The 26,418-nt window shown below is 42.0% G+C and overlaps 2 protein-coding genes and 1 long non-coding RNA gene across 9 annotated transcripts in view; 1 reads left to right on the top strand and 2 right to left on the bottom strand.

The window, feature by feature from the left end:
• fam222ba (family with sequence similarity 222 member Ba) overlaps positions 1 to 8,950 on the bottom strand; it is a 29,799-nt gene extending 20,849 nt beyond the window's left edge. Inside the window, exons 1-2 of one of the 5 annotated variants that reach the window (XM_034890762.1) lie at positions 8,794 to 8,950; positions 6,344 to 6,345 (exon numbers count right to left, since the gene is read on the bottom strand). The gene's annotated coding sequence lies outside the window, so the exon portion shown is untranslated. Of the gene's footprint in view, positions 1 to 3,884; positions 3,887 to 6,343; positions 6,346 to 7,594; positions 7,940 to 8,793 lie in introns of those variants that run through there. The other 4 variants (XM_034890764.1, XM_034890763.1, XM_034890766.1 and 1 more) reach the window with 4 other exon arrangements.
• A 4,617-nt stretch (positions 8,951 to 13,567) lies between these two features.
• On the top strand, positions 13,568 to 22,023 carry eral1 (Era-like 12S mitochondrial rRNA chaperone 1). 3 transcript variants are annotated; one of them, XM_034890770.1, is made up of 12 exons: positions 13,568 to 13,832; positions 16,165 to 16,323; positions 16,508 to 16,635; positions 16,751 to 16,828; positions 17,278 to 17,324; positions 17,430 to 17,491; positions 17,643 to 17,755; positions 18,520 to 18,675; positions 18,748 to 18,897; positions 19,066 to 19,215; positions 20,241 to 20,321; positions 21,757 to 22,023. In XM_034890770.1, exons 1-12 carry the CDS (start codon positions 13,727 to 13,729, stop codon positions 21,877 to 21,879), a joined length of 1,353 nt encoding a protein of 450 aa, XP_034746661.1. In that variant the 5' UTR covers positions 13,568 to 13,726; the 3' UTR covers positions 21,880 to 22,023. The 3 variants fall into 3 exon arrangements, with proteins under 3 accessions (XP_034746661.1, XP_034746660.1, XP_034746659.1); XM_034890769.1 differs by having other exon boundaries at positions 18,520 to 18,689; positions 18,753 to 18,897; XM_034890768.1 differs by having other exon boundaries at positions 18,520 to 18,699; positions 18,730 to 18,897.
• Positions 22,024 to 24,177: 2,154 nt separating this feature from the next.
• Positions 24,178 to 24,974, bottom strand: LOC117955965. Its single transcript, XR_004659167.1, has 2 exons — positions 24,760 to 24,974; positions 24,178 to 24,559 (listed from the first exon to the last, which is right to left on the bottom strand). It is a non-coding gene; the product is annotated as an uncharacterized LOC117955965 (long non-coding RNA).
• Positions 24,975 to 26,418: the final 1,444 nt, after the last annotated feature.

Here is a 26,418-nt window from a genome sequence, read left to right as displayed (position 1 = left end):
AGCTTCCTTTTATAGCCTCTGACAAGAGGTTAAATCACACATTACACTGCCTGAAATGTCTCCTAGTAATTAGATCAAGAATATTACTCTCTCTCTTCTTCCCCTTGCAGACTGCAGCTGATCAAAGCCTAATGATGGTGTCAGTGCCATCGGCAGTGCTGGCTGGGTAAATCTCCCCATCGGGATGGCAATCTGTCAGGGCCGCGAGGCCTGCTAAACAGCACAGGACTGGTGCTCGACACAAAGTAGACTAAATGAACCGTGTCTTTCACCAACAAACTATCCATCACCAGTGCACCATCCAAATTCATAATAATGATGAAACATCTCTTTGTTTTGGATTTTAGGACTGCAAACTTTATTCAAGTACACACTCCGCTGAGATGTATACAGTGAGAGAGCTATTGGTGACATCTGTGATTTTTATCCTAATAACCGTGAAACCCACCACCAGTGTATCTGCTGTCTTTCCATGCCAGAGCAGATCTAAGCAGCACCTGGTCCCTTGATGGGGTAAGGGGGCTACTGGCTATTAATTACAGAAAGCTGACACGCAGCGCAGGCAAACCCTCGCAATGAGACCCTGGGACGTCAGATACAGAGCAAGACGAATGCTTCTCTGTCACACAGCAACATGACCGGCCTCAGGACTCTTTACACACGAGCACTTTCAAGTATGCCTTTCAAATTTGTGGCCCACCCTTCTTCCTCTGCCCCCACCCAGTCTCCCTCTCTATCTCAATCACATTCTGCGGATGTTACACTACTTCAGGGGATATTTTCTGACTAATGCAAAATGGTTGTGCTGTAGCATGATAAAAGTTGGCATTTTCCTTTTCTAATTCAATGCTTCCTTTGTAAACAACCTCTCATATTCATGTGTGCGCACTTCCACACGCACGCAGGTTGCAAACACATCACACAATTTCCATTATTTGCTCTCGAACTCAAACAAAAGGGGGAAATGGCAGGAGATATGCCAATCATTTATCGTTGAAAGATGTCTGACAAAGGAAGCCCGTAAAAACTTGACAGCTTTTCTTTTTCACGTCAGTCCCCAGCACAACCAGCTCCTAAAAAAGGGGCCCCAGACAACAGACTCCCGCAAGAGGTCTGACCCCAATCTTAACCCCATACAGGTGGCACAGTGTGAACACAGGAAGCAGGAGCGCTATTCACAAGAGTCAGGGAGAAAATGTTGTTCTCACCCAAAGACCTGCTCTCAGAGATCATTTAGACAGGCACAAAGACAGCTCGATGCCAGTAAAGCGTATTCTAACGTGCTGAAAAGTAAATCCCCTTCAACGCTTTAATGGTGAAGACAGTTTCTCAGTGTAGACTAAAAACATCTGTTTAAAGGGGGGTGAGAGTCACAATGTTAGATAAAACTCTGCAACTATGTAGCAACACTGGCTAATGCAGTGAAGGCTGTTAATCTTTGTGTGTGGTAGAAATGTTGTGGTTCAGAGTTTAAATAGCGACTTTTAAACCTGGGGAGGGGGGGGGGGGATTGTCAAGTGTTGGCTTCCAGTTCAGGACAATAATGAGACTCCTATCGTATTGCTGCCTGAACTATATTCAGCTATGAGCTAGTAATGGCGAAAGAAATGATATACGATAGAAATGATATGCCATATAAACAATACAAAGTTGGCCTACAATAACAGATTTGAATTATATTGCCTTATTGCGATAATGCATGTCGATTGACAATTTCACTTTACGAGCCGACTGCATCACAAACGCTACTACTGTCTTCTGTGAGTTTTAAACATAGAATGTATAAAACAGGTTTTAAAGCGCTGCGATGCTCTCCCTTCTCTTCATTGAAGCCTCTGTGTTTACAGGCTTGTGGTGATGCCCAATGTGCTATTGGTGCCAAAAAAAATCTGTTTGGTACTGCCAATTTGTTTTGTTTTGTCATGGTCAAAAAAACAAATCATGGCAGAGAATGGTGACATCAATTCTAAGATAAAGAAATCGGGAGTTGTATTTTTCCCTGTATTGTGCAGACCTAATATGGACCAGAATGGACATATCAAAGTGGGGCGTCCAGGTGTCATCCCCTGGGTAATTGTGAGCGTCAAAGACTTAATTTCCTTTCTTCTGATACAAAACTTTAAGTTGGAAATTCCTTTATTTAGCCTATGAGAATATTAAAACATATAATAGAAATTATTTGATATGTCATCGTGCATTTTTAAGCGGGTATATGGAAATCCTGGAGCACTCCTAGTGGGTAGATTGTTTGTACCTGCGTATCAAATAGACTACACCACTGAATGTGTTTGTGTACAAGTGTGCTCTGTCACTGTTTTGCACTTTTTACTGTCTATGGCATGGCACTACTGCAATGGAACTTTTATACTTTTAGTTGACGTACTTGTATATGTTCCATATACACTGGAAATATCTTTATTCAAAAAAGGATTGTGTTTCCATTTTGCATTTTATTATGTTTTCATTTGAAATATCTATTCAAAATAGCCATGCCAAATACTGGAAGTATTTCCCTAATTCCCTGTATCCATTTCTTTATTAACAAGACACCAGTTTTCATGTCATAAAAAGAACAAAATCAGTTACATTAAGCTCCAGGTAAGAAACTTTATGTTTGAAATTTGTTTTTATTTTAAGTATCTGTGCATATTTGCCTAATAAAAGTATTTTCGGTCTAGGGTCTGTTCCTTAACTAAAAAGACAGTTTTTCCTGTTCTCTGCATCTTGGGAGGCATTTAAGAACCAAGGACTTAAACTAAGTGTAGTGCCTTTTAGAATGGTTTGCATTAAAGCAAAGAAACCAAATACTTTAGGCTTTTTCTTGTTAAAGTCTCTGCAACTAGTGTGCTTGGATTTTCTTTATCTGCAATATTATGTTGTAGGATTAGAGTTTTGCACAATACATTTTCTCAAAACTACATAAGTTTCTCTTTAAAAAAAATACATTTAGCAGTTTGGCTTTCCTAAGGGTCTATGTATATATATTGTTATCGCAAGAGGCTGCAATATATATCACAATATGGATTTTAGGCCATATCGCTCATCCCTACTATGATCTGTGATTAAAGCTAGCCCCCCCTACCCCCGGCAGAGCGACAATTGGATCTCTGCACATTCCAGAAAAAGCAGCCAGCTGAAGACAGCAAATACACCGGAGAGGAGACATAAACAAAGTAAGCTAGTTTGAGAGCTGCACCGATGTTTACTGTCTCACTAAGTGCATTTCATCCCCACTGCTTCCACAGCAGCGGCGGTATTTCAGCATGCGGTACAGAGGGGCTGCTGATGCCACAGGTCTGTGTACAGAGGGCTCAGTCACAGGCTGGAGAGACTGTTTGGACAATGTAGGTGTCAGACACACTGCCTGTCTGGAATAACGACTCAGTTCAGCTGCCACAAAACACCCTCTGGTTCCTTTATAGTGGAGGTTAAATAAAAAACTAACTTGACTGTTTTCTGCGTGTAACTGTTGAAAACCTAATGGGAATTTCTGCCATGTTTGACTTGGTATGTTGCAATCAGTGAGAAAGGTCTGCATTCGCTTCAAACAGGCATTGAATGACATGCCAGAGATTAGCCTCTGAAGGTCAGTCTTTGCCTATCCTTTCAGCCGCTTTTCACGACACAACCCTGGGCCCTTTCGAACAACAGGAAGAATGTCATCTGGTTACTTTTCAAGGCACGGAGATACCATTCAGTGTGGCCAACAATGGCAGCAAACAGGACCAGAGGGTTAAGAGGTTATAAAGGGCTCCATTCTAAGCGCTGCTCCTTCTCCAGTCCGCCGCACGCACACAGAAAAAACACACCCACACACTGAGGCCTGGAGAAGTAGTGCGAGTTGATAAACTGAGAAGGGTCATGGCAAAGTGCCGTGCATTGACCGCTCGCCTCAGCCTCAGTCCCTCCCCAGCAAAGCTCTTAACAAAGCAAGCCTCCGAGCGTCGACTGCTTTGTCAGGGTTTCACAAACACTCACTGCTTGGTGATTTTGGAAAATATATAACTAAATGATACCATAAACTCTATCTTTCGGGTTACTGTGTCTTGCCAAAGGTTACAAACAGTAAACAAATAAAAACAAAAAAACAGTTGTATTACTAATTTCACAGAGCTACTCTCTTGGCAAGAAAATAAAACACTGGGATTTTAAATGCCTCAAATATATGACTTTCAGAATAGTCAGAGAATGTAAGATAACTAGGCTTACAGGGACTGGGAAATGCACCCATATAACACAACTGAAATTCTGGTATTGAAGAGTAACACTTCTCCAAACACACTATACCCTGTGTTCAATCACAAGGCAGTAACAACATTGATCTGCCATTATTCAGCTTGTAAAGCCTGTTTCAAACAGACTCTTAGTCTCCAGCCAGAACTGAAATCCTCAACCAATTTAGTCTCTAACAAACTCTCTGAAATATTAAAAATAAAGCCCAATTAGCCAACAGCATTTTATATCTCCCTCTATAATCCTCTGGTAGCTTAGCTTTATCTAATGTCTGCGCCAACTATGGCACTTTGAGCTCACTCTCCCTCTATCCCCTCCACTTGATATCCCCTACAGCTTTACTGGTGCTTTGTTGTGGCATTCTTTCTGACCCTGCAGACCGGGTCAGACTCAGAGCCTCTCTCAGGTGGTGGCTAATGATGCCCCGATATGTACAGTTGGCATGGACGTTGGAAAACTACAGCAATAACCGCAGACATGCTAATGGTGTCTATTAGGATTACTTAAGAGTGATATGGGAGTTGTCTGGCAACCTCCTATTACAGTGGGTTGGTACTGGGGGTGGAGAGTGTCAGTGGAGGGTCGGTGATCCGTGTGAGGCGGCCTTATCTTGTGCCATAAACTGATAACAGTATCTACCCTTCTCTTCTGCTTTTCCTGTGCAATGAAGGTGGATAAAGAACCCTGTTGTCTCTCTCCAGTGCCTCTGACAAGCCTGATCAGACAGATGCTGGCCTAAACCAAGCCTTATTCCTCCTGCTGCTATGACTGCTGTTTTTGACGTGAATGTCACCGGGAGGCTTAGATTCTTTCCTGATTGCCCTCAAGCTGAAGACACAACAATTTCAGAAAGCCCTTTGGTCTTGGTGTTTTTAACATCAGGTTGCAGCACTGCCTGGCTTAAAGCCTCAGGTTTGCTGATTACGCAAACTACCCAGCAAGAGCAGGGCTTTTTGCCCTAATTGGACCTGCCAGCTAACATGCAAATCCATACAAAAAGGAAAAAGTGTCACAAAGAACACAAAAATTCAGCAAACAAAGAATCAGGCTTAGCGCCTGTAGTCATTCAGCACAACATAAGACAACCCATGTGAACAAAACTAAATACCATGAAAGCTAACCCACTTCCTGAGCCCTGCAGGTCAGTCCCGTTTTCTCAGAGGTGCATCATCAAACTGGATCCATCATGTGGCCCTAGTTCTTAACTGCCAGCCTGGCCTGCATTTGAGCCTCACACTGGGTCTCCTGACTTTGACACAAAGGCTACCAAACATCTGCTTTTTGTCTGAAAACAAACTTACAGATGGGACGACATCGTGTGGCCTCACAGAACGTATCTCCAAGTGGTGGGTGGCTGAGTATGGGCTGACAGCTGCCTCGGTGACTGCAGGATTGAAAGGTGGTGCCGCGTGGCACATTATTGGTACCTGGGACGTCTCTGCCCTGCTGTCTGGGAGAGGGGGGGTCAGCCTCATTTAGCAAATGGATGATATTCAACAAATGCAGCTCATCTAAAACTACCGGGGTGAGGAAAATAAAAATCTGATGTGCACATAAAATTCAGACAACACCTGCAAGTGATTGGACACACACAGGCCCCCGCTGGAATATGAAAGGAAGAAATGTGTTGCACTGAGAAGAGCGTACCGTTACACATTTACAATTCAGGTACCGTCTCTAAAATGCTACATCAAATGACTGGCTTTGAATAAACCAAAATGAGCCTCAGCCAAGTGGCTCATTCCAGCACAGAAAAGCATTGCATCAAAAACTGTGCTGGTTAGTTAAGCCATTTCACAGTCAACAATCCCAGAATCAGGATTGCTACTAATCAATGTATTTTAACGAGCTCCCTGAGAATCCCAACAGCTGAAACATAAAAACTGTGCTCAAGTTCTCTGGTTCACTCTTTGTACCTTGTGATCTGTTATTCATAGTCTTGCTATGAAGTCTCTGAGAAATAAGGCAAAGCTTTGATGTTATCCTCTTATTACTGTTGTCTGAGATGAGCCTAATGTTGGGAATCAGATCATTTGGCTGTCATGTGGTGAACCCGGGATTCAGAGTAAGGTGCTCAGAATGATTGATTTTGCTCTGTGAAACTAATTACCACTCACTAATCACTAACTAACTCACTAACTAGAACAACGTTTGATACAGTGAGGATGGTCTCTAGAAAACTGTGTGGGCTCATATAACATTCACACTGAACTCTACTTAGTAGTCTACTTTAAAACGTAAGTGAGCTTGAATACGTAGGTGTGTAGAGTGTACGTTTTCAACAATATGTATTTTTTTTCTGCAGTAGTTTAACCTTGTCTAGAGGCAATGGTAGACTGGGAGGCTATAGCAAGCAAAAAGCTACACAAGTGTTTTAGAGGTAAATACACTCCTCTGCCCACAATGTAAATCAATATGTCCCAATATATCTGTCAGTGGTTGGCTGAAGAAAAAAACAAAGCAACTTGCTTCCCTGTCAAGTTGCCCTCAGCAAAGATTCTGGGTTTGCGGTGACAGGTCAAAGAGTCAGCACATGACTCACTGGCAAAGGAGGAGAGACACTTTGAAAAGCCATGCAGAGATCTAATTAACACATGCATTCAAGTGGTATTTCAATTTGGCAGAATGCTGTAATTTTCTACAATGCTGACCAGCATGACATGAGCAAACTAACCAGATGCTCCTGACATTCTGGCTTATCTGCTGCCAGTAGAAGTAAGCTCAAACACACAAATCAGAAGTCAATACATGTTGAAAAGGACACAAAGTCAAACTTATATTTCTAATACTACGCTGTAAGCTGCTGCAAAATCTATAGATTTACTGTCACAATATCTCATAGTACCTTTGAAGCAAACTCATTTTTCTAGGTAACTGTCACATTGCTGTCATTAGAAGCGGACTGCGTTTTACAGATGGGGAGAGGCTTAGCAGCCATTTGTTTTTAGGACCTAATTAATCTTCATTGTACTGGGACAGATAGCACCCCAATGCAAAAAGGGTTCATTCTACACGCTAATTGCAGGGAGTCAAGGGGCCTGAGTTCCCCAGACAACAAGGTCTGAAATTTAATTATCTGCTCTTTGCAAAATGTAGGGGTAGAAAGCTACGTTGCAAAAGTGCACTTTTGGGCAAGTAATGTCAGGCTCTTGTTAGAGTAAGCACAGGATAGCACTGATCACATCCTCCCTGCTGCCATTAACTAGACAGTCTCACCCTTGTTAATGTAAAGGAAAGATAATGGCTTTCTCACATAACTACAGATTTATTCAACCGGAAAAATCTTCATGCAAATGTAGACTAAACAGTTTTCATCTGTCTCCCTCTCTCTTCTCGACATTACTCAGTTGTATCGTCTTACCATGTGCAGAGTAAACCCGATCACTTCCATAGTCCAGTCAGTCACAGGAGTGTTGCTTTACTGCGTTTTTGTTTAAATCATATCCGTCAAGCTCCATGACATTATAGACCGACAACATCAATAAAGCCAGACTCAGAGCAGCCAAAGACAACACGGCCAGGCTGTGGCAACATTAACATTCCGCCGTGTAAAGATCAGGCTTGGAGGGGGAGAAACATCGATAGGATCCCATTAGTTAAGTGTGCCCTTAGGTTACCTGAAATTTGATCAGAGATAGACCTTTTCCTTCCAGACACGAAGCATTAGGCGCTATGGCAAAAAAGCTGCTCTCCTCCTCCTCCTCCTCCTCCTCCTCCTCCTCCTCCTCCTCTACCACCTCCTCCTCCTCCTCCGTGGTCGGGGTTGTGCGGCAGGATCAGGATGAGCCCGGTGACGTCAACCTTTTGTTATCACCTTTAACACTTGCCTTTGCAGGTGGAAACACTTTCCTCTGCCTTTAAATTGAGAGGTGCTATTTGCAGACACGCTGCGAGCGAGGAGCGTACACATTAGTAACACAAGTGAACACGACTGACTCCAAACATGGATCCATGTATGCACGTCTTAAAGAGTGTATCGGATGCTAGCAGTGGGAGACAACTTAGCGACATATGTAGACTAACTTCATCCGCGGCTGGCTTCTTCCAGGAAAGGTTCTTATCCTTTCTCATGAGGGGTGACACAGAACTACCTGTTTCATGTTCATGGAAATCATAATGATGAAGATGTAAAATGATATGCCAAGCAAAGGGAGCTCTCCGTAATCCTCATGGGTTGTTGTCATAATGCAAAAAAACAACTAGCTTAACAGCTCTACTACACACGCACAGTTTCATTCAGGTAACACCAGCTTTGAACAAGAATGTATGGCTCCTTTAGCGCCTCAATAGACATTTTCGCCTCATAAAAGACAGTTCAGCCGCGAGGGTTTACAGTATATATACAGACAGTAGAGGAGTCCAGCACAGTAGCTATAAAGCTGCATGTTGCCAGTCAGTGTGCCAGCTGACTGCCTAGGCTCCCGGCAAGCTAACCTAGCCAGCCAGTCTGAAACAGTCCCATTGTTGCCTTCGAGAGCTTTCCTAATATGTATGCCACAATTTGAGAAGATGTCACACAGTGTCGGGCAGCAGCCGTGTTATCAAAATACAACTACTTACTCTCCGTTCGCCTCTTGGAAAGGCATCGTTTAGTACGTCGCCATGGTCTAAAACGGACAGATTTTCTCCCGTTGCCCTGCGCTGCCGAATCACTGCTGGCTGCTGCTGTCTGCGGCAGCAACTTCTAGCGCATGCGCAGTAACAGGGACCGTTCCAGACTGCGATGTGCGCTGCGCAGGACAGCCGGGTGGTTTAAAGGTACAGTCAGTGTGGAATTTAATTGGACGTCGGAATATCTGTAGGACGTTTGCCATTGGAAGGTGAAATTAGTGAAATACCATGTTAAATCATTGTGCCAGCTGTACAATATCAAAATACATGTGAAACTCATGGCTTAACATCATAGCAAAAACATAATAACAATAATGATCATTTAATGGGGTGGCTGGTGCTAAATCAGCTTTGCAAATAATGTCACCAGTGCTGGAAAGTAACACATATTCAGTCAAATACAGTACTTGTGTTTTTTAACCGCTTAAATGTTGAGGCTGGGGGTGTGGCCTTGACCAACTGCCACTTTGCTCGTTTGAAAGCCACGATGTCTCTCTGAAATTGCAAATTCTCTGGGGCGGGCAAAGCAGAGAAAAGGGAGGTCATTTAGGTAAATTATGAGGTCATAAAGGGCACGATTCCAGATCGGCCCATCTGAGCTTTCATTTTCTCAAAGGCAGAGCAGGATACCCAGGGCTCGGTTGACACCTATCACCATTTCTAGGCAGTGCGGGGCCATAGGCAGGCTGGGGGAACTCATATTAATGTTTAAAAAACTCATAAAGTGAAATTTTCATGCCATGAGACCTTTAAAAAAATCCAGCTTGTTTATGCATTTTACTGGCCCAAATGTAAGACTCATCTGGTACGCGGGCACAGGATTTGCCTCGGGCTGTATTACACCTGCATTCTGCATCGCTGTGCTCTTCACATATTGTATTATGAATCTTGTTGGGAAAGATAAAACCCAGGGAGAAGACTCCACGGTCAATAGTGTCACATGCTCTGTGATTTGATGAAAGATTCTATTTGTGCAGCCTGATGTGTATAGCTCCCTAATCAAACACTTATATATCTGTGACAACTAAAATAAATTACTCCATTCCAACCACCCACCTGCCCTCTCCACAGTATTGATACCATTTTCTTACCAGGGAGAGACAGATGGACAGCACTGAACATTGTGGCAAGTCATGGCAATGGTGGAGAATGTGTGCTTGCAACCATATCTTGTCAGGTTAGAACCTGCGCGGAAGTAATCACATAAGATGATGAGAGAGAAAATTACACAAGTTTAACTGCACAAACAGCATTGTGAAGGATAACTCCACAGCCTGGGTTCCAGATCGGACCGGGCTTATTACAATACTCCAGCCAATTTAGGGCTGCAAGCTTCACTTCCCCCATCCTCAGGAAGTGAAAGAGGGGAGAATTTGGTCTGAAAGCCCAATCACACACAGCGCTCTGAGTCCAGCAGGTGGGGAAGTAGCAGCAGCAGGCTCCATCACGCAATAATACAAAGTTAATGATGCAGAATGGTGTCTTTCTCCATACCAAAGAAGACGTCAATACAGGAAGTTTAAGAAGGCTGTTCCTAATTACGCTTTTTAAATTCACCGCTGACTTGATTGATGATTTCAAAGAGGCACTATTGATCCACTTCACAGACAAGTCCCATCGATTGCAGGTCTAGAATGAATCAAAGTTTTTTTTTTTCTTTATCTCCCCTACTGAGTGAGAGATTGTACAATCAGAGCATCAGTGTGACCTATATGAGTAGTTTTGGAGCTAAATCACCACTTTAAAAAAAAAGGGAAAAAACTAGCCTGCGTTTGAAGCAGTGGTGGTTGATTCCAGGGACCTCGGAGGACCTTCGGGGCATCACATAACTCCTAACCGTTAAATCTCACTGCTGTTTTTATTTATCAAGTGTGGAAATTCATCCATCGACTCATTAATCTGTGGGATCCTTTACAAATAGCTTATCCGTGTTGGAGTCCTCAGCATGAAAAAGTTCCGAAGCTGCTGTTTTATAGACAGTTAGTCAGCTGTGCAGCATCAAGCCTCTCATTGCAATCGGTGGTGATGGAGTGATGGATGCCCCGACGCACTGACAGATTGTTCTTTCCCAAGGCCTGTTAACATGCCCCATGGCTCAAGCTTATTATTCTATGAACTTTGTTATTCCTCATGAGCAGACAGATCGTCCTATTAGTGCAAAGGCTTCCAGTTTTTGCATGTCTAATTCCCAGCTATAGTGTTATTAGCAAATCAACAAGAGAGGCTGCCAGAGCACAGGCTGATGGGGCAGAAAGTCACCTGCAGACCAAAATCTGCACATTCAGGGAGATTGGACCTATTTACTAGCAATACAATGTGTTCTGTTAGAATTACAGAAAACAAGATTGATTAGGAATCAACAGTGCACTGAATTGCAACAGCAAAGGGAGGTTTTCCATCACACCATGCTGAATCTCATTGGCAAGTGCACTTCAAAATGGCAAAGTGGGCTACAGCTTATGATTAAATGGTCTCTTTTTTTTTTAGAGAGAGAGAGAGAGCTCTTTCTGAAGGCCAAAGTTAATACAGTCATAGAAAGAACTCTGATACACTCCCACGTGAAATGGCCATGTGAGGAAAGCCCGGAGGGAGAAAAGGCCTTGAATGAATTTGAGAGGAGAGAGAGAGGGAGAGTGGGAGGGAGTCCGATAGAGAGAGAGTTCTAACATTACTGATCCTCAAATATCCTTTTGGTTTCTGGTTCAATTGGAATTCGGCAGTAAGTGTCTGCTAAAAGCTCCATTTTTGTTGCCCTTCCATTGCCGCTGAGCTTTTAGAGTTAGATGATGACAGATTGTGAGCTACCTGATATCCTTCATCATCCTCCAGTGGTGGTGTTTGTCTCACCCCGAGCAAGTCCTCGAGGACTAACAAACAGCCGGCGTGTTTTGATGGACTACAGGGAGACATCTGCTCTGCCTGGCTCTGCCATACAGAATGAAAATAATGTGTTACAGTAATCAATCAATATGCAAACTGTGTCCTTTTAGCCTGCTGATAAACCTGACAGACTTCATGGATATCAAGTCATTATATCAGCCTGTCATTGTGAATTAGCACTAAAGAGATAGAGGGTGGGAGTAGGACAGCATGCATAGTTTTCCTCAGGTCGCAATATTGCTCAAAGCGTGGATGCTCACTATAACCTCAACAACAGTGTCACAATTGTGCTTGGAGCACCCTCGGGGATACGCTCGGTTCTGCGTTCTCAGGAGACAAGAGGAAAAGAAAAAGTCTGCACAGAGCAATGTGATTTGTGGTTATGGGCACACCATCCCTCACAAAGTAATCTAGTGAATTTCACCCCAGCCTAAAGATCCTTTGAGCGCTGTCATCCATTATAAACTGTGAGTTGCTCATGTCGGCAGAAGTGTTCGTTCACTGTGATGAGCTGATTTAGATACATTTCAAATAACCATGTCAAAATGCTTTCACAGCCATTTTTGTCTGATGATGATTTCCTCTCTTACTCAGCTTAGTTCTTCTAAATTACATCATCTTCTATCTCATTCCTTATTGTATTTCTTTCATGGGTCTTATGCTCTTATTTTTATTCTTATAGCTTATTCTACTGGTGTAGTCTTGCTTTTTTTCTCTCTAGATAAGAGAAGTGTAGATAAATAAGAACATGATTGATTCCACACAACGCTCTTTGGCAAGTACAAATCTCTTCTTCCATTCATTTTGGGTGTCTTGTTCAATTTTATAGCATTTGAAAAATAAAAAAATTGAAGTGGTTTTAAAATAGCACAGTAACAGCAGTAATATTAAAAGTTGACATATTCCAGTCTGTGATTATCCATCAACATACATTCCTTTAATTTTAGTCTAAATAATTCCTAATTTCTGCTTTTCTAACTCACACATTATGTATAATTTCCTACATATAGGTTTATTGACCATAAATTCCAAAAATAACTGTAAAACTAAAGTTAATAAGTTAGTGTTATGTAGTTTTGAAAACGTCAAAAAATTGACAAACAGTGAAAGAAAAAGTGTCAAAAACTTGAGAAAAAGTTAAAAACCTCAATAAAAAGCATGGATGTTTAATTCTGGGAGGAAGACAACCCAAGAGTTTAACCCGGGAAGGGGTCTGTGATCCAATTTTGTTTTAGAAACCATTCCATTTTTGTTACAATATTGCTGTTTTTTGTAAGACCAAGCGAGAATCGTAAACTCATCTTTTTTATGGTTGTTCATTTTGCATGACGTTATGGTTTCTAAAACAACACATAAACTCACACTTGAAGGGAAACATACTATTACAAATTTTGAATGTAACGATAGAAATGTATATAATATTGTTAATCTTTTTATTTTATTAGGAAAGTTTTTTATTCATAAATCATAAATTTATAAAATTATAATTTAATTTATTATAATATAATTTATAAAATATTCATGAAAGTTATCAATTTCAAGGCCACACTTTAAACTATTTCAAAATGAAATTGACATATATTTTGAGTCTCTTGAATTAGTAACAAATAAGAAAGCTATAACTATATCTGATATATGCTCCAATCTATTTATTAGGAACATCTGTTTGTAAACTTTCCACATACTTATCTTTATATTTTTACTGTTCTTGCTTGAGTTGTAATGTCTGAATGTTTGTAAATGTATCTGTTAATAAAAAAATAAAAAAATAAAAAATTTTGTTCCGGATACTGTGTGATGAAGGAGCATGTTGCAGTTGACATATCGGTCACCAGGGGGCGGTGTAGCGTACACTCAAACCTCCATGAGGACGCTCTTCATAGCGGAACACGTTTCTCTTTAGCCAAAGCAACATGGTTCCACCCTGTGAGCAATGTGAATGTAAACAAGCCTCTCACCTCTGAAACGACAAATACTCTCTCATCATCTGAGTTAACGCTCAATGGCTTTCAGAGTGTGTAGTCGCTTTTTCAGAGACTCCGCCGTCCTCTCCAGACTGGTCGTCGTGTCTGCTCGACAGGAAAGTGCGTCATGGCTTCTCACAGCGGGTCAGTCCCAAACAGGCTCCTTGTACTCATGTAGACTGCTAGTAAAAGCCCAGTCCAGTAGCATAGACTAACGTTTAGAGGGAGCAGGCCAGGGTGATACAATAAATCCGGGCATCTCTTTGCTTTTCTGAGGCCCATACATATAGCTAAAATGTACATAAAATGGTGTGCTTCTTTTAGTTGCCGCAAATAACGGCTGTCATCCGAGACGATGTGTGGAATGGTAGACAGGTTAACTTTAAGTTACAGGAGCGTCACTCCCCGATGTGAGTTGAGTGCAGACTTGAGTCGCGCATGCGTCACTTTGCGACAAGTAGCCTACAAGATGCTAACGCGAGACTTCTGTAATGTAAATACAGTATAAATGTACCTACTTAACCATGTTGGTTCACTGCTGGCTACAAGTTAGCATCAAACACAACAAAGGCTGTCAGTGGAATGGCGCTTTGAACTAACGTTAGCAACCAAACAACCATAGATAGCTAAACGTTTTTAAAATGACTGCTAGCTTAGTTACAAGCTAGCATCAAACACAACAAAGGCTGTCACTTGAATGGCGTTATGACGTAACGTTAGCAATCAAACAGCCAAAGATAGCTAAAAGGTTACATTATTTTTATTTTTTTATTTTTTATTTATTGCCATCTTCTGTTATTGTTCGTAATGAGAAAGGTTTCATGAATTTCACAAACTTCAGTATGACACGTTATGTCGTAAATCGTTAAATGTGAGCATGCGCAACTCACATCTGCACTCGACTTACATTGGGAAGTAACCATAGACCGTTAATAAATATTGTTGGTCCACTTCTTTAACTGTCTATGATAAAAATACAGTCTATGGGGGTAACAGACATAAAGCGACTACATGTGAAGTGAAACAGTGATTTTCTACTGTGATACTCCTGGGACTTATATGCAAGATACTGCATCAGCCTGGCCGAATTTAAAGTCTCCCTTACACTAGAGCTGCACGATATGAGGAAAATATGTATTTGCGATCATTTTTGCAACTAGTTAGTATTGTGATTTTGATAGAATTGCGATTAATTGTGCAGCCCTACCTTCCCCTCCAATATGTATTTTACTTATTGTTAATTCACTTGGATGTTTGAGCTTCCCTGTGCACAGTGGTCTATGTAAAGAGTTTGACACTAGAACATTGTTTTTACATGCATCTGCTGAATGAGGAACGTTTTTCTGTGCTAACCTTAAAGAGTACACACAAGCTTGATTTTGTGACATCACAAAGGGCAGTCATGGTCCAATAATGCAACTTAACAGAAGTGTGATGTGGCAACCTGAAACCACCAGTGCACACACACACTGAGGATAGACTTTACAGTGAAGAAGGAGACAGCTTGTGTCCAGCAGTCATGGTTTGTATTTGTCAAAGAGGGAGAAGGAGTAGATGTAATCTGAGGTAATTAGGCTGAGAATGAATATGTCTAAACGGGATCTTTATGACATGCTGGGCATACTGCGTTTTAGTGGGTCACCCTTTACCATATTAGGGTTGGGCGATGTCCCCTAAATCGGCAGCTGACGATGTTTACAGCAGAAAATTTCTAACGTATATTTAGAAATCCTACATAACATTGTCCTGTACTAACTTTTTGATGCATGCACAGGGTAGCATCCACCAACTTGTGAGGGGAGAAAGGAAAGTGTGATAGTGCTCCATGTTAACGCCTTTTCTCTCTCGGTTGTCATCACGTGCCAGTGTGGTGGAGGAGGGGGCTGTTTTCACCTTAGAGACAAGCTTTTTTTTCTAACTAATCAAATAGTCTATAATATATATATATTTTAAAATGGTCAAAGCTGTCCATTACAAGAAGGTGATGTCTTCAAAGTGCTTCCAGACACTCCCAACCTTAGCAATATTTAACCTTTTATGTCATTGACAATACTGTAATAATATAAAATAGAGAAAAGTGGTGAAACCTCTTTTTTTTTCTTGATAAATGACTCAAACAATTAATCGGATTTCAGAACGATTGGCAGTTTTCTGCCCATCGATTTATCGGCTAATCGTTTCTGCTGCTGTTAGAACTGTCGATACTATTAAAATGATAAAAATAAAAAAATGCTTTTTAGCAACAAGCAGACTTTTAGTAAGCTGTGTCATTTTTTGTGTAAAACAATGTAAAGCATTCACATTAAAGTTTCTGTGGTTCCTAAATCTGCACAGTCACTCCATAATGAGTTTTTGAGGAGAAACATCTGGATGCCGTATTATGCTGTGTCATATGAACATCCATGGAAGCATAATTGAACAGTTACCTTGCAGCCCTGCTGGCAGCGACGTGACGGAGATGTTGATTTCTTTACAGGAACCGCTGCCTGCAGCCGAGGAGGAAGGAAGCCATTTATCTTCACTCCTGCTTGCTTTATTACATCAGAGGCATTTCTCAACCGACTGCTGAAAGGCAAAGCAGCGGAGGCAGACGGCGGTTTTTATCGCCTTCCAGCCTCAGTTCCGCCGGGCAGCGGTAATCAAACCACAGCCTCAGATTTACATCACTCCACTCATCTGATCATTCGGGGCCCAGCCTTTTTTTTCCCTTATTCTGCCGACGTCATCCTGCCATCAATCTTCTGCTGGTTTTTGTTTGTTTTCCTGCTGTCATATTTACTTTATTGTCTAATGACTCATCTTGTTTGCGTGTTTTCCAGGTGAACAGTTATCTTTGTTACTGAGACATCCAGATCAGCCGGACAACCCAAAGGTTTTAAAAGTCGCCATAATAGGTGCCCCAAATGCTGGGAAGTCCACATTGTCCAACCAGCTCCTTGGCAGAAAGGTCTTTGTCTTAAGTGTCCTTTTTCATTTTCACCTACACACTGTAATGTGTCTAAGGAGGAGAATGAGATGGTGGCCATTTTCTAAAGCCAATTATTTTATTTTATTTCTTAAAGGTGTTCGCTGTTTCTAAGAAAGTTCACACTACACGGTCCCGTGCCCTGGGCGTCCTAACAGAAGACGACACACAGATAGTAAGACCTTTCTCATGTCTCCTCTCTATGTCTCTTATGAGGAATCAGAGCCCGACCGATATAGCAAAATCTACCGATTATAGGCATTTCCCGATATATCGGTGTTGGCATTTATAATGGCCCAATTGCATAGTCTGTCCACCAGAGGACGCTCTACCACGTCCTTGTTGACATCACTGATTATTTTAATGTTAGTGTTTTTGTTCTTTGTTACTTTAAGTTTCATATCTTAAGGATGTATTTTTATACATTTATTTATCAGACCTTATTATCGTATTATTTTAGTAAGAACTCATAAATAACTACAAATAACTAGTTGGGGAACTTCTTTCTCGGATTTTTAAATAATCAAATATTCGTATCGGCCTTAAAAATCCTCCATCGGTCAGGCTCTGTTATGAATGATGCTATTCAAAAACCAAACTTTAAAACGGGTTTGTGTTTTGTAGATTTTACTGGACACTCCTGGTCTCACCACTGTATCAAAGGTCAAAAGGTGCCTTTCTCTTTCTTCTCGTTTATGTCATCTTCTTTCTTTCTGTAGTCTACGTGCAGTATGATTATATAATGGAATATATGAATGGACCCTCTGTTTCCACAGACACCAGCTGGAGAAGACCTTGCTCGTGGATCCCTGGAACACGGTCAAAGAAGCTGACCTAAGTACGATATAAAGTCACTCGGAGCCGTTTATTAGTTGAACCTGAGCTGTAGTTCTCTTTATGCAGCTTTCGTGTAACAGATCTAACGTTAGGAGGGAAGTTTTAGTAGTGAGTTTCAAGGGGTTTATAATCAGAACTGTGTCCATTCCCAGTGGTGGTCTTGGTGGATGTGGCAGACAGATGGATGTGCAGCAGGCTTGACCTGGAGGTGCTCAAATGCCTGGCCCAGCACCCTGACACCCCGGCAATCTTGGTCCTCAATAAGGTATTCTTCCACAGAATGATACTGGCCGGGCACTAGAGCCCGACCGATATATCGGTGGGCCGATATTATCGGCCGATATCAGGCATTTCCCCACCAGCATTCATAATGGCCGATTTAAAAAATCGGCCATTATGTTTGTTCAAAACGACTTTACATTTCATATCTTTTATTTTATTTTTATAGATTTTATTTATCAAACCTTTAATATATTTAGATGTTCCTTCTAAAAAAATAAATTATTATAATATTATTTTAGTGAGAACACAAATAACTACAAATAGTAGTAACCGCTTTCTGCAACCTTTACTATTAGAGGGACTATTTCCAGGTGCAGATTCATCAGTTTGGTGTTCTAGTATTTACAGCAGCGGGCAATTCAATTTGATCCATAGTGTAAAATCACAACAGAATTTATCTCAGGACACAGGACAGATAGAGTAGGTAAATACAGAAGTATGACTTCATAATACTTACAGCAGTGGGTATAATGGAATGATGACAGTGTATTTGAAATCAAGTCAAAATAAAGTAGAAGAAAGCTGTCACTCAGTGTGGCTCATTGATGTGTTTTTTGACAGCAATGGATCTCTACGAGGAATAATCTATGTCAGGATTCTGAATAATTAATTATTAGCAGGTCTTTGGTCTTTTTGTGGGATCTGTAGACAGTCAGAAAGAAAGAGAATATGACCAGACTTAAACATTTCCCAAAACATTCAAAGAAATGTTCCCCTGCAGTGAAGAGTGTCTCCTCTGTGTTCCAGGTAGACCTGGTTAAGGCTAAGGACAGGCTGCTGGATTTCACAGCTGAGTTGACGTGTGGAGTGGTGAACGGACGCAGAATGCGGATCAGGCCAGTGATCAAGCCTCCGTGGGCTGACAAGAGGCCAGAGAGGGAGTCCCAGTTGGCGCTGGACGAGGACAACGCGGGGCCCGAGGACATCGCGGGGCCCGAGGACAACGCGGGGCCCGAGGACGTCGCGGGGCCCGAGGACAACGCGGGGCCCGAGGGCAGCGCTGAGCCGAACTCTGTGCTGAGCAAAGAGCAGCTGAAGGCGCTGAGGAGCCAGCAGGGCTGGCCGCACTTTAAGGACGTCTTCATGCTCTCCTCTGTGGACAGAGAGGACGTGGAGACACTGAAGGTACACGTTAGATTATGGTAAAAAAAACTGAACAGGATACAAGTGTTTTTTAGGTTCGTAAGAAAGCTCAACTTCAGTATTGGTCTCATCGCATTTCTGTTTTTCTATCAATCGGAATCGATCATTTTATTCAGTGAAAATAACCTTTCTTTGATTTTCTTGTCAAAGAGCTACTTTATGGCTGCAGCAAAGCCAGGATCGTGGCAGTACCACAGTGAGGTCCTGACGGACCAGAGTCCAGAGGAAATCTGCACCAACATCATCAGAGAGAAGCTTCTGGAGTATCTGCCCCAGGAAGTGCCATATTCAATGACACAGGTGAACCAATTTGACCGGGACACTCTTAGTCAGACGTGATGAGAATCTGACAGCTGACTGACGACGCCCATCACGTCTCACTGCACTGACTCGGTAGCTCTACATGCTGACATGCACTTTGATGCAGCTTTGGGCCCTAGCCTCCATCTGCTTGACTTTTGCTCTTCATACGCACCCTGGAGGGCCCTTTTGTATACGTCATGTCCCATTCAGGGCCTTATTTTCATTGCCCTCTGCAGGTCATTTCTCATGTTGGTCTGTATTGACTGCTACTGTAATACTGGAACTGTAAAAACTGTATTGCAGTCTTCATTTGTTATGTGTTTCTAACAAACAAACACATGAATAGACATTTGGATACCACATTCCGGCTCATCTGGAGGACATCTTTTATACATATGCAAAGATCTCTGGGATATGTAGTAGCGGTCACTGCTCTTAGCCAACAGCTGACTTCCACATTGTTCCACATTGACCACCACTTTAATTACTTTTGTAGAAGTGAGTAAATTTTTGTGTTTTGTGATTTTAATTTTTTTATAAACATACAAAACCTACAACTTACATGAACACATCACCCCCCCCCCCCCCCCCCCCCCCCCCCCCCCCCCCCCCCCCCCCCCCCTCGGCATCACCACCCACCCCGACAAAAATCAAGAAAAGACGACCCAGTAACTTCAATTATCCAGACCATTCAACAAAATAGTGACAACACAGACAATAAACCGTCATCAAATTAAAGATATGTATAAATGATAACAGCATAAGCCCATTTTACGCGTTCCTCCCCAGCACAAAGCTGCTTAGGACCCCTCCACAAAGCTCCGGTAACGTCCCCATGGTCTAGTGTAGACATCCAACCTGGCAAACCGTTAGTATGTCTTATCAAACGCTGACACCTTAGCCATGTCACAAGCTCACTGGGTTGACTGCCCCTCTTCATTCTTCCATCCTCTTAAAATAATATGTCAGGCTATCATATAACTAGTGAGTACATTATTAATATATTTAAATGTCTGTTTCAGTGTGTTGAACTCTGGCAGGAGGGAGAAAATGGCGAGCTCGACATTTCGGTCAAACTTTACGCCAAGAAAGATACTCACATGGTAAGTGCTCTCCACACAGTTCTGCTTTATTAAAATGGGTTTTGTGTAAATAATTTGTAGGTCCTGTATACTAAATATGAGCTTTGACTTATCTGCAAACACACTGTTCTCACATGGACACACTGTGTCCATGTGAGAACAGTGTGTTTACAGATAAGTATTTTAAGTATTGTGTTAGTTTGACATACATTTAATTTAATTTCGGTTTTCTTCAATGTCAAGGGACGTACGCGTGTGTATATATATATATATATATATATATATATATATACACACACACACACACGATCAGGACACTGAAATGTGATGTCCTGTTCGTCAGTCACATGTGATATGAATGCAACATAAACACAGTGCTCATGAAGAGATACCACGGTTAGTTGGGCCTGTCTGGACCAAGTCCAATCTTTCCCTCCGCCTGTAACCTCCCTGATGGCTTCTGGTATCTCCCCCCCCCCCCCCCCCCCCCCCCCCCCCCCCCCCCCCCCCCCCCCATACCTCCACATCCCTTTTTCCTTGTGTTTTGAACTTGTAAATATTTGAGTAGCCTTTCTCAACCATACATATTTGATGTGGCAAAGAATATCTGAAGCTACATCTGTGGTGCTGGAGTGATTCAAGGCCAACGAGCTCCCAGAGAACCGACTCCGACCGTTCTTTAGCTTTCACATTCAACACAGGAATGACGGATCCAGTCTATTTCATCAATATTTCCTGGTACTATCTTGTCCATTTTATTTTCGACTAAATCTAAAAGGACTTGCAATCAGGTGTAGGGAGGTGTAAAACAGAATACAGTTAGCATGAATACAGCGAACCCCCTGCTGTCTTTGGGTCAAATTTTCCAAGAAAGTAACATGGATGGTTCCCAACAATGCTACTCACGAGTTAAATAACTAATCAGTTCACTGCTTTCATTGAATTTGTGTGTTTTTTTGTAATCAATTTTATAGCATTTGGAGAAAAAACAATTGGTAAAAGAACTTTAAAAAAAAGAGAAAAATATCAATAAAGGTGACTAAAATGTGAACAAATGTCAAATGAAGTGACTCAAATGTGAAAAGATCTTGAAAAAGGAACAAAAAAGTCCAAAAAGTGACAACTGTACAAAAACAACTGTACAAAAAAAAACAGGGAAAATTTCAAAAGGCTCAGAAAAGTCGACAAACATTGAAAAAGTGAAAAAATCATTGGGTGGGAGCCACAAATGGGTCTAAAAAAACCGACCATAACCTTGATAAAAGGTTTATCATTTTGAATTTTGACTCAGAAAAACAAAAAGTTTCCAGGTCAGCGGGAAGACAACACGAGGGTTGAGTCATGTTTTACATTATAATTCATTTTGTAAACCTGCATTACTCTACATACACCATTAAAAGCCATGGCCCTGTCTATATACTGGTGTCTGATGTTGCTGTGTTTCCTGTGTCTACAGAGGATGGTGATAGGCACCGGCGGCCAGATGGTAGCCCGGATGGCCCGAGAGGCCGGGGAGGACCTGAGTCACGTCTTCCTGAGGGAAGTGAGGCTGAAGCTCTCAGTCAAGCTGAGGAAGTGAAGAGGAGGATGGATTTAAATGGTGAACAGGTGGAAACCAGGGCTGCCCATTAGAAGTTGCTTTTGTTTTGTTAGGGCCACCCTGATATCAACTGGCACAGTCAACACATCGCGGAAGACTCTCAACGATTTTTTTGTGTTGGTTGAAAGGAAATATTAATAGAAAACTTCAAAATGTAACTGTAGTTTTTTTTGTGTTTTCTTTTTATAAATAAACCATGTTAGAAAAGTTTTCCTTTAATTTATTTTAAATTCATCATGCAATTTGTTGCAGAAGACTGAAAGTGTAGAACACAGAACTACACTGTGTTATATGTTTATGTATCGCAAGTAGTATTGTCATCGCGTTATTCATCAACATGATCGCATATTTTGCTCATACAGGGCAGCGCTAGTGAAAACACACTCTGCTGGATGTCAGGTGACCACAGAGTGGAATAAAGGACTAGATCTCATCCTGACTCAGCTGGAGCTGTGAGGTGGCGGATGTCCCCAGTGACAGACAGAGGACAGAGGAACTCTTAATGTGACTTGCATCGGAAGCATCCTTACATCCCTCATAAGACGTTATTAAAGATTATGTAGAGATGTTCCCTTCAGTGGCTTGCATAGGTTTACACACCCATGCTTAAGTTGATTAAAAAGAGGAATAAAAAAACACATTTTGGAAATTGATCTAGATGCCTTAATTCAAAAGAATTTGGGAAAATCCATCCATTTAAGGACACCGATTTTCTTTGTGAATGAATAATGTCTTGTAAATAATAAATGTTCTTCTTTAAAATACAGGGGGCATAAGTATACACACGTATATGTTAAATTCACACAGGCAGGCACATTTTCTATTATTAAAGGCCAGATATTTCATCCGGACAAACTTCCCTTGGCCTTTGGAATTAAAATAATCCCCCCCCCCCCACATCATGACATACCCTTCACCATACATAGAGATTGGCATGGTGTTATTTCAGCTTAATAGCTGGTTTGATTTGTATTGAGAGATGAACTTATGGAAAGTAACCCATGCCAATCTCTATGTATGATGAAGGGTATGTGATGATGTGTGTGTGTGTGTGTGTGGGGGGGGGGGTACATAGTACCTGGATCCATGAAACAACTGGCCTTTAATAATAAAAATCTGCCTGCTTCTATTTGAATTTAACACAGGGGGGGTGTATACTTATGCCATCTGTATTTTAAGGAAAAACAGTTATTCATTCACAAAGAAAATTGTGAAAATTTTCCTTGTTGATTTTCCTAAATTCTTTGAATTAAGATATTAAAATCGATTTCCAAAATATATTTTTTATGTTCTTCTTTTTAATCAACTTTAGCATGGGTGTGCAAGCCACTGCATACGTGCTGTTATTATGGTGGGGGCCACCTGAGGGGGGGGCCCATCTAAATTGCTAAAGTGGAGTAAATATGTCCATAAAAAACAGCCTAAACAAAATAGAATCGTTGGCATTTATTTAGCAAAGATGCATTATGGGCAACAAACATGACACAGACTCTCATCAAATGGATGTTTTGAGACAAGTTTGTCAGTGTGTTCATGGCTGAGCAGGTTTGGCGAGCTGTGAAAAGGCCGATGGTTTATCTTTGGCTCTCAGAGCTTGTTACTTGGCGGACGCATCGCGCCTAGCGGGACCTGCACAGTCATGTTCACTCACATGTCCCTGATGCACCACCCACCCCCGTTCCCTCCGCTCCCACATCACTTTAGCCTTCTCCACTGCCTTTGAAGTGTGGCCATCCATCCCTGCGACTATCACTTTCTGTTCTGCTGCTTTCTTCCTTTTTTCTCTCTCCTCCTCCCTCTGCTTTTTTGGCTCTTATAAAGCCCGGCTCTGCCCCCGAGGGCCGAATTGTCTCCCTAATGGATGGCAAAATGGAGCACTAACCTGATGCTAAAATGGGTCAGATAATGGTGATTGGATTCATTCCCTGCTGCCTGTGAGTTAACTCGGCGGTTACTCTATCCGGGGCATCTTGATGAATAACCAGCTAGTGGCCCAAAGCGAGGGGCGACAGGAGGGAGGGAGAGGCCTTGAATGTCTCACAGAAGCTGCGTCAGCCCCTCAAGCTCTCCCTGCTCTCTGCAGCGGCTGCTTCCCAGCGATTAGATAAGCCCGTTGCACAGCAGAGATCAGCACTTAGACAAACCAACTGCTGCTTGAAAATATTACAGCTGACGTATGTCAGCCGGCACATTAAAGTAATCCTTCAAACACAAGAGATTTAGAATGCTCACACCCTTTAAATGTGTTTTTACCAAACAAAATGAGGTAGTCGTTCATTTGGGAGCCATAAACTTTATTTGACATGCATCCACAAGTATGTCTCAAAAATGGGATCTAAAGATGGCCTCTAGAAGCTCTTGTGTAACACATCAATCACCAACTTTCTTTATCCTCCGTCTCCAGATGACATTGAGCGAGGGCCGTATAACCCTTACCATTGCTGAAACTCAGTAATGGTAACGGTTTGACGGTCCTCCTCTGCAGCGTGTGTGCAGCCTGCCACAGTCAGTTAGGCGTGATGGTGCCGGCGGGGGAATGAAACCCTGGATAGTACATCATCTATACTGTAGTGTCTCTTTAATAAACTTACAGTATAAGATGATATCCTGTCCAGGGCACAAGACATAACAGTAAGCAGCGAGTTCCAGTGTTAGGAACCTGCAAGGCAAAAGGTAGACAAGTCAGTGATGCATGCAGTGAAGGTTAACCAGTGAAAATGTCAGATGGTAAAAATGCTGTTAAAATAAAAGACACATTCAATGTCGGTCAGAAGAAAAATCCCTTTTCCCTACACCAGCAGCTGCAGAGCCATGAAGCTCCATGAGGCCAGAGACGTCCTCTCTGTATTACACACTCACCTTTTTGCATGCAGTGTGGCAGTGCCATCTTTCACGCGCCGCTGACGCTTTCCTTCACGTGTTCATTTTTCATGGCTGAGATGGGTCCACGTCTGGAGCTCCTTAACCGGTCTGCCTGCTGGGCTCTGGCACTTAAAGGCCCCCGGCTCATTAGCATACTGTGATGACATCTGGGGTGGACCAGACAGCACAGGGTGAACTTTTTCTTATCTGGTCCTGACCTGATTGCCTCTGGTACAAGGATTGCCCCCACCCTTATTACACCCTGCTGGACTTTACAGAAAAATGTCATTTCTTCCCCATTGCATAGACACCTATTTCAAATGAAAACTTTGGCCAGAAGCAAGGATCTATGTACAAAAAAAAGTGTGTTTTGGGAGAAAATGTCTGTTATCCATTATTTGTCATCTAAGGAATATGTTGTCATTTACCTTTTTAGATGTTTTCCAGTGTTATTTTGTCCCAAAGTTGATTTTTGGACATAAATCGGTTGGTAAATGCTTTCCTAGAAGCACTCAATATTTCTCATGTTTTCCCCAAATAGACTTCACGTCCAAACCTCTTTACAGAATTTAGTTTTGACCTTTCTCGGTCAAACGTGTAATTAAAAGAACCCAGCAGTGAGCCAGTGAGCCTTCATCATCTATTAAAAAGCTTGGAGCTTTATCTCACAATGTGGTAATACATCCTCTGACTCTCACAGCCCTTGGATTTATGCGTGATGGTTTCATGGATTGGAATATAATGCTGCGATATGTCAGCTGATGTCATGTTATCTGACTTATTAAATTCTTTTTCATGCGCTCAGCTGGATTCCAGGATATGGAGAGCTGAGATCTGTTTTTTATTGGATATGTCATAGGGACACCGCACGTCAAATTCACAGCATCAAATCATGCCTGGACTGTGATAACGGTGTAGTTTGTCTTTAATCCCTGACATTCTGTCTCTTAAATAATAGAGGGGGGGCTTTGCTCTCTTACTTTCTGCTAGAAACTCTGGACTCTGGAGAAAAAGGCTGTGACTGTGATCACTCCGAGATCAGAGTCACGTAGTGCTGAGTTTATACACAAGAACACAGGTGGATACTTCTCCAGCAACACTGATGAATGCACAACACACACTCATTAACATGGAAATATTCACAGTACACTCACGTCTTATACTTCTACTTAAAGGTCAAGTTTATTTATCACAGGTAGGGTAAAGCTACAGAAGGAGGTACTCCGCTTCTTAATATTCTACCAATGTACCAATGGTGTAATTCAGTTTTTATTCACGGATGCTGCATAGGAACTGGGACATGTTCTTTAGCAAGGTCCGATTTAGGTGGGACATGGCAGTTACCATGGAAACACACTCCCTAGTTTAGGGTGTGGGGGCCGGTCGGGGGTGTGAGAGGTCCTCCTGTAGGCACAGATAAAGATGGAGGTGGGACTATCTGGCCGGTGCGGTTTCACTGCGACTCTTTATCTGCTGCAGAAATGGCCGTTTGCATTCTTAGATAAGTCTTTTTTGTTCTTCACCGCATTTAGGGACAAAAAGGGAGGAAGCTGTCATTATGCAACAGGTCGGTTTTACTTGGAGTAGTTAGGGTTGTGTGTGTGTGTGTGTGTGGGGGGGGGGGGACAAAAGCTTTCTCTTAAATGTTTCTTAAGC

This window comes from Etheostoma cragini, chromosome 13 (genome assembly GCF_013103735.1).
Source record: "Etheostoma cragini isolate CJK2018 chromosome 13, CSU_Ecrag_1.0, whole genome shotgun sequence".
Lineage (NCBI taxonomy): Eukaryota > Metazoa > Chordata > Actinopteri > Perciformes > Percidae > Etheostoma > Etheostoma cragini.
Note: the sequence above shows the minus strand (reverse complement) of the source record. Positions and strands in the feature narration are given on the sequence as shown.